The following is a 12,855-nucleotide window of genomic DNA, read 5'->3' on the forward strand; positions in this document are numbered from 1 at the left end:
GCTTTTAGGATTCTCTCCTTGTCTTTAAGCTTTGCCATTTTAATTATGTTGTGTCTTGGTGTGGGCTTCTTTGGGTCCATCTTGTGTGGGAATCTCTGCACTTCCTGGTCTTGTGTGTCTTTTTCCTTCACCAGGTTAGATAAATTTTTGGTTATAATTTCATCAAATAGGTTCTCGATCCCTTGCTCACTCTCTTCTCCTTCTGCTATTCCATTGCTTCAGATGATGATACATTTCATATTTTCCCAAAGGTTTCTTAAACTCATTTTTTTAAATTCTTTTTTCTTTTTGCTGCTCTGCTTAGGTGTTTTTTTCCTAGCTTGTCTTCCAAATTGCTGATTTGATCCTGTGATTCATCTAACCTACTGTTTATTCCTTCCAGTGTATTATTTAGTTCAGATATTGCATTCTTTATTTCTGACTGGTCCTTTTTTGTGGTTTCTATGTCTTTTTTCATGCCACTGAGTATCCTTATAATCATTACTCTAAACTTTATAGCTGACAATTTGCTTGCTTCTGTTTCATTTTGTTCTTTAGCAGAATTTTTTTATTCTTTCATTTGAGGTCTGTTACTTTGTCTTCCCATTTTTTTGCTGCTTCTTTGTATTTGTTTCTATGTATTAGGTAGGTCCACAAAGAGTCTTTCAGACCTATGTCAGACACTGCCTGTAACTGGCTCTTGGCAACCAGTCTGGAGCTATCAGTGATGCACAGCTTGTGACTTCCTTGGCTGGGCTGTTTGTGTGCAGAAAGAACCAGGCTGCACACAAAGACTAGCTTTTACCAGCACTGGGCCTGGGGAAGATTCAGCTAAGGACTCACAGCTTCCAGAAATCCATCCTCGCTGTTAGCCTCCAGCTATACTCAGCAGCCTGGATTAAGCACCACAGGGTGGGGCAGATAAGTTTTGTGGGTGGGGCTGTTGCTTCCCCTCAGGTTAATGCCGCTTGTGCTCTGCCTGACAAAAATGGCCTCTGCAGTATGGGAATGACTCAGCACAGGGATCATGGTGGTTGATCCTTCAGCTCTCTTTCCAGAGCCACAAACCCCAGACTCTCCTCCTACATCTCTAGTCTACTGTGCATTCCCTCTGCCAGAGTTCAGGTTAAATGACAATAAAAATTTTGTGTGTTGGGTCTTTAAGAGGCTCTGTATCTCCAGCCATCTCTCCCTGGCAGACAGAAACCCCAGTGCTTTTCACAGCTTGATGTTATCTGGGTTCCTTTCCTATCTCTGGTGTCATAGGCCAGGGAGCCCAGGTTGGTGTTTAGATCTCATAGTTCCGAGGGTAACCTGGCTGCTGAAATATCCCTCTGGAACGTCAGGTGATGCCCGTGGGAGCCCAACCAGCCCTATCATACCTCCGCACTCTCTACAGTCTTGTTGTGTGAAGTGGTTTCATCAGTATATGCTTAGTTATAAGGCTTTTCTCCAGCTGGTGTTCAGTCGGTTATTCAAGATGATTTTTCCATAATTTAGTTGTAATTCTAGTTTTGTCCTGGGAAAAGGTTAGTTTATCTTCTACCCACTCTGCCACCATCTTGGACCTCTGGTTGCTTGTACTTTAGGTTTGGGTATCACATCCAAGAAACTTGCCTAAGCCAAGGTCATGAAGATTTACACCTGCTTTTCATTTTAAGAATTTTATAGTTTTACATATTATACTTAGGTCCATTTTGAGTTGCTTTTATATATGGTGTGAGGTAGAGGTCAATTTCATTATTTTGCATGTGGATATCTGGTTATCTCAGCACTATTTTTTGAACAGACTAGTCTTTCCATTGAAAAAAATTAATCAATAGTCAAAAATCAATTAATCAGAGATATATGGGCTTATTTCTAGACTGTCAATTCTATTACATTTATCTATATAACTATCCTTATGCCAGTATCATACAGTTTTGATTACTGTAGCTTTGTGTTAAGTTTGAAATTGAGATGTAGGAGTCCTCCAACTTATTTTTCAAGATTGTTTTAACTATTCTGGATTCTTGCATTTCTATATGAATTTTGGGATTAGCTTTTCCATTTCTGCCCCACCCACCCCCCAAAAAGAAAGGCATCTAGAATTTTGATAGGATTTGTATTGAATCTGTAGATCAATTTGGGGAGTACTGTAATCTTTATATAATAGTTGATATATTTTCTCTATATAATATTTTGTAATCTACAAACAGTTTAGTTCTTCCTTTCCAATTTTGCTGCCTGTTATTTTTTGTGTAATTGCTTTGGCTATTGAAGCAGTGAGAGCAGACATTCTTGTCTTAGGGGGAAAGCTTTCAGTTTATCTCCATTAAGTATGATGTTAGCTGAGGGCTTTTTGTAAATGACCTTTATCAGGATAAGGAAATTACCTTATATTCCCAGTTGATAATTTTTATCATGAAAATGTGTTGAATTTTGTCAAGTGCTTTTTCTGAATCTATTGAAATAAAATTGTTGATTTTTTCCTTTATTCCATTACTATGGTATACCGTAGTTGAATCAAGCTTTAATTCCTGGGATAAATTTCTCTTGCTAAAGTGCATAATCCTTTTTACATTTTGTTGGATTTAGCTTGCTGGTACTTTATAGAAGATTTTGTATCTGGGTAAATAAGGGATATTGTTCCATTGTTCTCTTGTGATGTCTTTGTCTGGTTTTGGCATCTAGGTAATATTAATATTGACCACTTGAAATGATTTTCTAAGTTTTCCCTCCCCTTCTGTTTTTGGGAAGAGTTTGTGAGGTATTGGTGATAATTCTTTAAATGTTTTGGAGAATTCACCTGTGAAGCCATCTGGTTTTTCTTTGTGGGAGATTTTTTGTTTGGTCTTGTTTTTAACTGTTATTATTGATTAAGTCTCTGTTCTTATTATATTTCTATTCATATTTTCTACTTTTTAAGAAAATCAGTTTCAGTATTTGCGTGTTTCTATGAATTTATTTCATTTGTTATCTAATTTGTTAGAATACAATTGTTATAGTAGCCCTTTATCTTTATTTCTGTAATTTCAGTAGTAATGTCCCTTCTTTCATTCCTAATGTAAATAACTTATGTCCTCTCATTTCTTTTCTTGGCTAATATAGCTAAAGGTTTGTCAGTTTTGCTTATCTTTCAAGAACCACTTGGTTTTATTGATTTTCTCTTTCTCTATTCTCTAATCTGCTCTATTTTTTATATACGTCCTTCTGCTTGTTTTGGGCATAATTTGCTCCTCTTTTTTTTTTGGTTTCTGAAAATGGAAGCTTAGGGTTATTGAGATATTATTTTTAATGTAGGTGCCTACAGCTATAAAAGTCCCTCTATGCTCTGCATTAGCTGCACTGTCATGTTGTGTTTTCGTTTTCTTTTTTTAATCTTAAAGTATTCTTTAATTTTCCTCATAATTTCCTCTTTTGCCCATTGGTTATTTAAGTGTATTAACTTTCCCATATATGTGAATTCCCAAATTTTTATTCTTTTATTGCTTTCTAATTTTATTTCATTGTAGTTGGAGAACATATTTAGTGTAGTTTTGGTCCTTTCAAATTTGAGTGTTTTATGGCCTAACATATGGTAGATCCTGGAGAACACTGAATAAGCACTTGAGAAAAATATGTATTCTGTTATTGTTGAGAGGACTGTTCTATAGATGTCTGTTAAGTGTAATTGCTTTATTGTGACATTCAAGTCATTCACCTCCTCACTGATCTTCTGTCTAGTTGTTCTGTCCATTATTGAAAATGGGATAGTGAAATCTCCAGATATTATAGTTGAATTGTTTCTCTCTTCAATATTTCCAGTTTTTGCTTCATGTACTTTTGGGGCTCTCTTGTTCAATGCATGTGTATTTATAAATGTTCTACCTTCTTGATAGGTTGACCCTTTTTCATTATATAATGCCCTTCTTTATCTTACAGATTTTTGTCTTAATGTCTATTTTGTCTAATATTAGTGCAGCCACTCCAGCTCTTTTCACTTTACTGTTTACATACTGTATATTTTTCCATCCTTTCACTTTCAACTCATTTGTGTCTTTGGATCCAAATGTATCTCTTATAAACACATATAGTTGGATCTTTTCAAAAATTTATTCTATGATATCTGCTTTAGTTGGAATGCTTAATTACTGATAGGTGGGATTTGTATCTGCCTCTTTACAATTTGTTTTTTTAATATGTCTTATATACTTTTTGTTCCTCTGTTTCTCCATTACTGCCTTCTTTTCTGGTAAGTGATATTTCTGGTGCACTATTTTAATTCCCTTGTCCTTTCTTTTACTATATAATTTTGATTTACAGGTAACCAAATGAGTTACAAATAAAAAATATGTTTTTGGTATATTTTTTACATGTACCTGTGTTATAACTTTTAGTGATACTTCTTATTTTATCATATGGGTTCCAGTTATTATCTAGTGCCCTTTTATTTCAGCCTGAAGAACTCACTTTAGTATTTCTTATGAAGCATATTTTCTAGTCCCACAGCCCAGACCCTGCCAAAGGGTGGATGCTGGCAAATTGCCCCACACAGCTGTGGTTAGGATTAGTGAGAATTAACAGCTTAGCAATATTGAATCTTCTAATATGTGAATATGAATTGTTTCTCTATTTTATTTAGTTTTTATTTCATCAATATTTTGTAACTTTCAGCATATCAAATATTGGACATATTTTTTAGATTTGTACCTGAGAATTAAATGGGTTTGGATAGTTAATGTATTTAAATAAATGCCAAGTACCAAAGGACTTCCATTTCTATGAAGTGTGAACTATGTAATTTGTAATAACCCTTCTACTGAAAAGAAGTAGAAAAGTTGAAAAAAATGTAAAAGAAAAAAATATTTAAAAGTCATCATAGAGCTATCAGATTGAAAATTCCCAAATATAAAGGCAGGAGAACATGTTCATAAGATAGTTTCTATTTTATAGTTATAAATGTCATTTTAAAAATAAATTAATATTTTTGGATCTGGTATAAATAGATATTTATTTATAGGTAATAAACAGATTTCTTTTCTCCTTTCATTTTTCAAAGGTAGACATAAATGTGTTCACCCACAACCTGCAGGCTGTGGAGCAGAAGAATAAGCAGCTGGCAGATCAGTTGGCTTGCCTAGAACTTCAGCAAGACACATCTGACTTCCATGGGGTGGGTATAAAAAGGTCAGTCTAAAGTATGAATTAATTACTAATGAGTTTTAAAAAAGATCAGAAGTCAGGAGATGGGTTTTCTTCATTTGTTTGTGTTTTAATCATTATCAAAAGTCCTCAATAACTCCAGCTAAATGTGGCATAAATCCCTACAGCATTCAAACAATAGAGGACTTAAGAAAACAAGAATTTAAGGCACCTAATAAACATCTGCCTACACAGATGATCTATAATGCTGAAAAGCACTAATATTTCTAATATTTTTAAAATATCTACTCTTGTGTAAATTACGAGGAAGAAACTTGTATTTTTCCCTGACCGTTTCCTTCATTAGTTAATCAGCAGTTGGTTTGATTTCTAAAAGCTATTTAAGAAGTTCAATGCATTACGAATAAATGGTAGAGCTCTTAAAACATCATCTCCAAGTGATGAAGGAGATTTAAAGAGATGATTGATTTGAGAAGCAGCTAATAAGTTTCCTATGTGCTTTTGAATACTTGGAAAAAAATTAGTTATTTCATGAAATCTCTAATGTGAGTCCATCTTATTATGAGTTGAATCTCTTGAAGTTTTATAAGCTGCTCATTATTTCAACTATGAAAAATTATAGAGTAAGTATAGATCCTTCTACACTTTCATGGCTTTAGAGTCAGACTGCCTAGGTTTCAATTTTGGCATGATCTTGGTTATGACCCTTAACCTCTCTGAGCCTCAGTTTTTTAATATGTCAAAATGGGGATAATAATACTATTATTAGGGGGTTGTTTGAGGACTAAGTAGGTTAATAGATGTAAAGCGTGTAACAAGTAGCTAGCATTTATTGAATTCTTGGTATTTAAACTGACCCAGGGTGATAAGCCTTTTAGCTCCTGTTGGAGTGACAAGAGGCATTAACTCTCAATTCCTGGTGCTATCTCAGACCAGTCCTCCCTGTCCTGAGATTAAAGAGTCATTCATGCCCTTTGCTTGTTGACCAGGTGTCAGCTGGGCTTATTCACCCATTTCCTTTTGGTCCATCTGAAAGACCACATCTCAGTCTGCCTCATTTTTCCATGCCCCCACTGCCAGTGAGCAGGCCATGGCCTTACCTTATTATTGACTTTGACAGACCTTGCCAGTGACTTGATCAAGGTTGATTCTTGCCTGCAGACCACACTTCTCGATAAGTCTGCCAGTGATAATCCACACCTCAACTCCAGCTTGCGTCTCTGTATGTCTATATGTAGAACCTTCTCTGACCAAGCCTTCCGGGAGGCATTTCAGTTGGCTGTGGGAGTTGGATAAATGAGGTCAGGAGTTCAGGATTTTCTTTTTTAATCTTAGCAATATCATTAAACCTATTTCCATTCAGTGCTGGCAGCGTGTTTTTGTTCTTTACGATTTAACACTTGAAATTCTCAATAAAAGCTACCTTGTAGTTTAATCTCATACTGATTTTTGGAGATAATATGATGTGTGTTGTGTATGCCCCGCCCTGCATCCCAGATTGGAACTCAGGCAGTCCTGATTTCAACCCTTGGCTCCATTTACTGTGTGACCCAGGCAGGTTCTTAATCTCTATGGCTACCATTGCCAAGGGGATCTTCCCTAACTGGGGTTCTTACAGCACACTGCATACTCATATCAGAATAATTGCTGCATCAACTAGAAATTGACCTGTTTATGCACCTGCCTTCACTTTCCTTTAATGCAAAAACAGTAGTTACTAATCTTTATACTTCCTTGCCTATTGCCTGGTACATAATAGGTGTTCACATAAAACACAAAAAAGTCGTGTCTGTCTTGCCAGACTGGGAGGATTAAATGTGTGTAAAGTGTCCACCACATACATTATCTTTGCATAAATATTATTGTCTTATTTTTTCCTCACACTTCCTAATTTTAAGTTGATTTTTGCCATTTCAGCCTTTAATGAGGGTATAATGAAGTCCATTACCTCAGGCAATCATGCAGGGGGCCTCAGTGAGAAGTGGCTTCAATGGGGGAAGGTTGCTATTACTGATTTCAAGTTAAATGACTATCCTTTCGGGTTCTAAACATTTCATTTAGCACCACCAGACAGAAACATAGTTCCCTACACAACTAGAATGTTTCATGACTTGAAGTTAAAGGATTAAATCTTAAAACCAGGAGGACATTGAGTCAGTGTACCACCTGGCAGGTGTCAAAGTTGGTTCCATCTGCTTGGACCTGTCATACTAGTTGTTAGATATTTTGAGTAAAATCCTTCGTACAGTGTTCTTATAAAATAGCTTTATCAAGATGCCAATATCTACTGTTTTAAGTATTTTTCTAACAGCTCCAGCTAACTTTTACAGCTTACCTAGATTTTAAAAATGATTTTAGAAATAATTTTATGGCTTTTCTTAGCAACTTGCCTTTCATATCTTAAAATATTCTGTTTGCTTCCTGCTTTTCCAAGGAGTAATATCTCTGTGTTTGAGTTATAATGTATATTCTACCATTTGCATATTTTGTTACTGTTTTTCAGATGATTTCTATTTCTGTTCTGCTCTGCATATTTAATAATCTTTATAGTATATTGCCTAGATTACTTAAGCAAAGGTCAATCTCAGTTCTGCCTTCCAAAACTCAGAATCTGAGATATTCACTCATTTAAGTGCTCTTCCTCTAATTTCTAATCTTCTGTTGATTCTCTTAAGTACAGGGCCTTTTCAGATAATCTGCAAACAATAATTTAAGTTATTGCCTTAACACAAATTTTCCTTTGGCAACTGGTAAAAATGTATTTTTGTCATAAAGTTAAGTAAGTGACCATATGTCAGATGTTTTTGTGTATCTGCATTAGCATTCTCTTTGGTTGCAAAAAAAGAGATATTATTTTTAAAGTGTATTTAAAATATTAATAGAACTTCTTTATGCCTCTGCCTAAAAAGAAGAATTTGATTGAAGAAAAACTTGCCATTATTTTAAAAATTCCTCGACACCTTTTAAAAGAGACCCAGATCATCTAAGTTATTCCATAAAGTCTTCCCACATTCCAAGAAAGTAAAAAGTTATTTTTGAGTGTTTAGTATTTCTTATAGCTGGCATATTTTAGGTTAAATCTAGCTCTTGGTGTGTGTGTTCACTATCCCTACACTTTACAGCACTTTGGGACACATCAATTTATAGAACTTGTAACTGAATTTTAAATTAAGGTTTTACAGAATGGCTTAGCTATTTTTACAGCATTATTGGCCATCCCTTAATTTACTTTCTACCGAAGATTGGGTCAAAACATAATCTCAACTATAATGTTTCATTCATGCAATGATTTTATGTCAGAATTTCCAAAACAGAAACTATAATAGGAAATGGGGACTGTATGTCTTCCACAGACAGAAAAATGATGATTAATTTTATGATAATACATTATTAGTCTCCTGTTTTTGTAGTAGTTTACATTTCCCTTAGGTTATTTTGAAACTCATACTTTATTGGTCTGAGTGCTTTATAAAAATTACTTCCTTTGCCTTGGTGATAGCAACACATAGAGATTTTTTTAAAAAACTTTAAGAAACAATGTATGAATATGTATATTATACATGAAATAAATGTTGCTTTGATAAGACAAATACTTAGATGGTTATAATAGTTAATAACCCACTGACACCTAATATTCGGCATATATTTTTATACTGAATATGTGTAATTTATAGTAGATGGTTTACAAAGGCTAATGACTCTTTATGCCTTTTCTATAGACTTTTTCTTAAATTAAGTCTAGACTGTCTAAAACGTCCTAATTCTTCTAGTCAAGGCAACTACCAAGGTGAAAATAAAATCCAGACTAGTGTGCCCCTTTTTAAAAATATGCTAACATGAAAATACTTTGAACAGAGGACAACATGAGTTACACGGTATTATACGGTAATCTAGTTTGGAATGTGCTTTTTTCTTTTATTTGGAAGTAAGTATGTTTGATTCACAATACTTGAAATAAAGTGCACTACAAAGTGATGGCTAAAGAAGAGCTATAAATTCTGGTCAAGAAGGAGGCATAGGTAAACATGGCTCACTTCCTCATACAACCACAGCAAAAATTACAACCAGACTACAAAACAAATATCACCCGGAATTGTCAGAAAATCAAGCTGTATGGAAGTCTGACAAACAAGGAATTAAAGAAGCTACATTCATCCAGACGGGAAGGGGAGGAGTGGAGACATGGAACAGGCAGTCCCATGCCCACAAGTGTTGGACAAAAATCAGGAGGTATACCTCAGGAGCAAGGGATCCCAGACCCACACCAGGCCTCCCAGCCCAGGGTTCCAGCACCAGGAAGATAATTAGCCATAATTTCTGTCTGCAAAAACCAGTGGGGGTTGGGACAGAAAATGAAACTGGGGGATTCTCAGGAGTCTCCTCTTAAAGGTCCTGCAATGGACTTAGGACTTAGGCACTCCCTCCCTCTGGGCTTCAGCACCAGGATGACATCTGGAAGGGTCCCAGTTCATATAGGGAGAAAGTGAAGTGACTACTGTCAAGGTGAATGCCAGGAGACATTTTCCTCCAGGACAAAATTCCAGAGGCCAGGCAGTGGCATTGTCTCCTCTCTGGGCCTTCCCCAATATTGAGCCACAGAGCGCTAACACGGGATACCCCACCTTGGAGATTACCTAAGGCTCCACCCCATACAACTTGCAAGTGAGCTTTTCTACTATAGGGCCACACTACTAAGACAGGGAGTCAGAGCAGCTCAACCTAATAATACAGAAACAAGCACAGAGAGGCTGCCAAAATGAGGAGACCACAGAATATGGCCCAAATGAAAGAACAGAACAAAACTCCAGAAAAAGAACTAAACAAAATGGAGATAAACAATCTATCAGATGCAGAGTTGAAAACACTTGTTACTAGGATTCCCAAGGAACTCATTGAGTACTTCAACAGCATAAAAAAGCCCCAGGCAGAAATGAAATTTACACTAAGTGAAACAAAAATCAGCAGTGGAGTGGATGCAGCTGAGAATCAAATCAATGATTAGGAACATAAGAAAATAACATTCAATCAGAACAGCAAATAGAAAAAAGAATCCAAAGAAATGAGAATGGCCTTAGGAGCCTCTGGAACATCTTCAAACATACCAGCATTTGAATCATAGGGGTGCAGGAAGAAGAAGAGAAGGAGCAAGGAATAGAAAACTAATTTGAAGAAATAATGAAAGTAAACTTCCCTAATATGGCAGAGGGAATAGACATGCAAATCCAGGAAGCACAGAGAGTCCCAAACAAGTTGGACCCAAAGAGGACAACACCAAGACACATCATAATTAAAATGACAGATGTTAAAGATAAACAGAGAATCTTAAAAGCACCAAGATAAAAGAAGAGAGTTACCTACAAAGGAGCTCCCATAGACTACCAGCTGATTTTTCAAAAGAAACTTTGCAGGCTAGAAGGGACTGGCAAGAAGTGTTCAAAGTGATGAAAAGCAAGGATGTACAACGTAGATTACTCTATCCAGCAAAGCTATCATTTAGAATGGAAGGGCGGATAAAGTGCTTCCCAGACAAGGTAAAGCTAAAAGAGTTCATCATCACCAAGCCATTATTACATGAAATGTCAAAGGGACTTTCTTAAGAAATAGAAGATCAAAACTATGAACATTAAAATGACAACAAACTTGGCCCTGGCTGCTGTGGCTCAGTGGATTGAGCATCGGCCTGCGAGCCAAGTGTCGCTGGTTCGATTCCCAGTCAGGGCACATTACTAGATTGTACGTCTGGTCCCCAGTTGGGGGCGCGAGCGAGAGGCAACCACACAGTGATGTTTCTCTCTCTCTCTTTCTCCTTTCCCCTCTCTAAAAATAAAAAGATAAATAAACAAACAAATAAGTAAATATTTTTTTAAAAATGACAACAAACTCACAACTATCAACAACAGAATCTAAAAAATAAAAACAAAAACAAACTAAGCAAACAACCAGAATAGGAACAGAATCATAGGCATGGAGATCATTTTGAGAGTTATCAGCTGGGAGGGGGAAGGGGGAGAAAGGGGAAATGGTGCAGGGATTAAAAAGCATAATTGGTAGGTACAAAATAGACAGGGGGAAGTTAGGAATAGTAAAGGAAATGGAAAAGCCAAAGAACTTACATGTACGACCCATGGACATGAACTAAGGAGAGAGGGACTGCTGGATGGAAGGGGGTACTGGGCGGAGGGGAGCAAAGGGAAAAAATTGGAACAACTGTAACAGCATAACCAATAAAATGTACTTTAAAAATATATATATAAATATATAAATACACACACACACTGTAAGCCAAAAAAAAAAAAGATACAAATCAGTAGGAACAAAATAGATAGGGATGTTAAGAATAGTATAGGAAATGGAGAAGCCAAAGAACTTATATGCATGGCCTATGGGCATGAACTAAGTGGAGCAGGTGTGCTGGACAGAATGGGGGGTAGCAGGTGGAGGGGAGCAAAGGTGGAAAAATTGAGACAACTGTAATTGCATAGCAAATAAAATGTATTTTTGAAAAAATAGCTCTAACTGTCAGAGATGGTGAAGACTATCCTGTATGTAAATTAATATCCCTACGTATGTGGTTTCATCTTCATCCATTTGCCCAAAGTTGAACATAAAACAGAAGGCTAAATTATTTGGTTTGAAATGCTTAAAAGACTCCCTGTTCTATTATTCACAAATTAAGCAAATGTAAGCCAGAAATAGTGACTTATGTCAATCTTTATCAAGATTTTAAACTCCAGATTCACTGCAGCTAGTCGGCCTGAGTGATGAAAAATTTGTGTTCTCAGTCACATTTGCTTGTGTCTGTATTATCCACACAGTTGATTTGTGAAGATACTTTTGACATATGGCAAATAAAATATTTCCTGTAATTAAAATATAACACTGAAATTGATTATGGAGGGTAAAATTTTCCATATTCAAACACTAATATTGTTCCTGAAGTACCAACAACACCTAAAATTTAATAGAAGAAAACACCATTTTATACTTATTTTTTCTGACAAAGTTTGAGGCAAAAGACTTGGAAAAATGTCATTCTCAAAGGCTGTTTTAATGACAAAAATATGTAATTTCACAAAATATACAGCCTTCGGTAATGTTTGGCCCAGATCACACTGTGTTCAGTGTTTGATCCAAACAGTGTTTTGTGTTCCCAATAAATGTTCCTATTGTGTTTTCAGATATGTTTTTTAAACAGCCTTTTCCTAATGATAACTGAAGCACCTCCTACTGTCCGAGTGGTGACGATTATTTGTAGCTGTCCTTTTCATCGAGAACGATATAATCCTCAAACTGTGTATCTGTAACCACAGATACAACCACCCTACATCTGGGTGGTATAGCAACTACAAAGGAATAATTAGTGTAACAAACATAGAACTGATCCAAGAAGAGCAAACTCTGGGGCTCCTAAGACACACTTTCCTTAGCTGTCTCGCTACATGTTGCATATTAGCACCATGATTGGCTATCTGGGGAAAGACAAAGGGGCAGCAGTAGCCAATAAATATGAATCCTGGTTTCATTATTATAGAAATGGTAAGGGTATAAATACTTGTTTGAAAACAAAAATGATTATTTCATTCTATGCCTAGAGGTACTGATATCTGTGTTTGCTTTATCAGGTTGCTCAACAACAGGTGGAAAAGGTCTTGGGAAAAATTACTGAGAGTGAAAATAAACTGACCTATGAAAAGGGAAAACTCCAGGTATAAGATTTTATCTTCTGATTTTTATTGTTTTAACTTTTTAATA

General features: G+C 35.9%; 1 protein-coding gene across 1 annotated transcript in view; it reads left to right on the forward strand.

Moving 5' to 3' along the window:
- The window catches only part of LOC150022446 (coiled-coil domain-containing protein 150-like), an 82,379-nt gene that overhangs the window by 37,812 nt on the left and 31,712 nt on the right, over nt 1-12,855 (forward strand). The window contains exons 14-15 of the mRNA XM_090268315.1: nt 5,000-5,113; nt 12,726-12,809. Of these exons, the coding sequence (XP_090124441.1) occupies nt 5,000-5,113; nt 12,726-12,809 (198 nt within the window). The remainder of the gene's footprint in view (nt 1-4,999; nt 5,114-12,725; nt 12,810-12,855) is intronic.

This window comes from Furipterus horrens, unplaced genomic scaffold (genome assembly GCF_987537825.1).
Source record: "Furipterus horrens unplaced genomic scaffold, mFurHor1.1.pri manual_scaffold_1, whole genome shotgun sequence".
Classification (NCBI taxonomy): Eukaryota; Metazoa; Chordata; class Mammalia; order Chiroptera; family Furipteridae; genus Furipterus; species Furipterus horrens.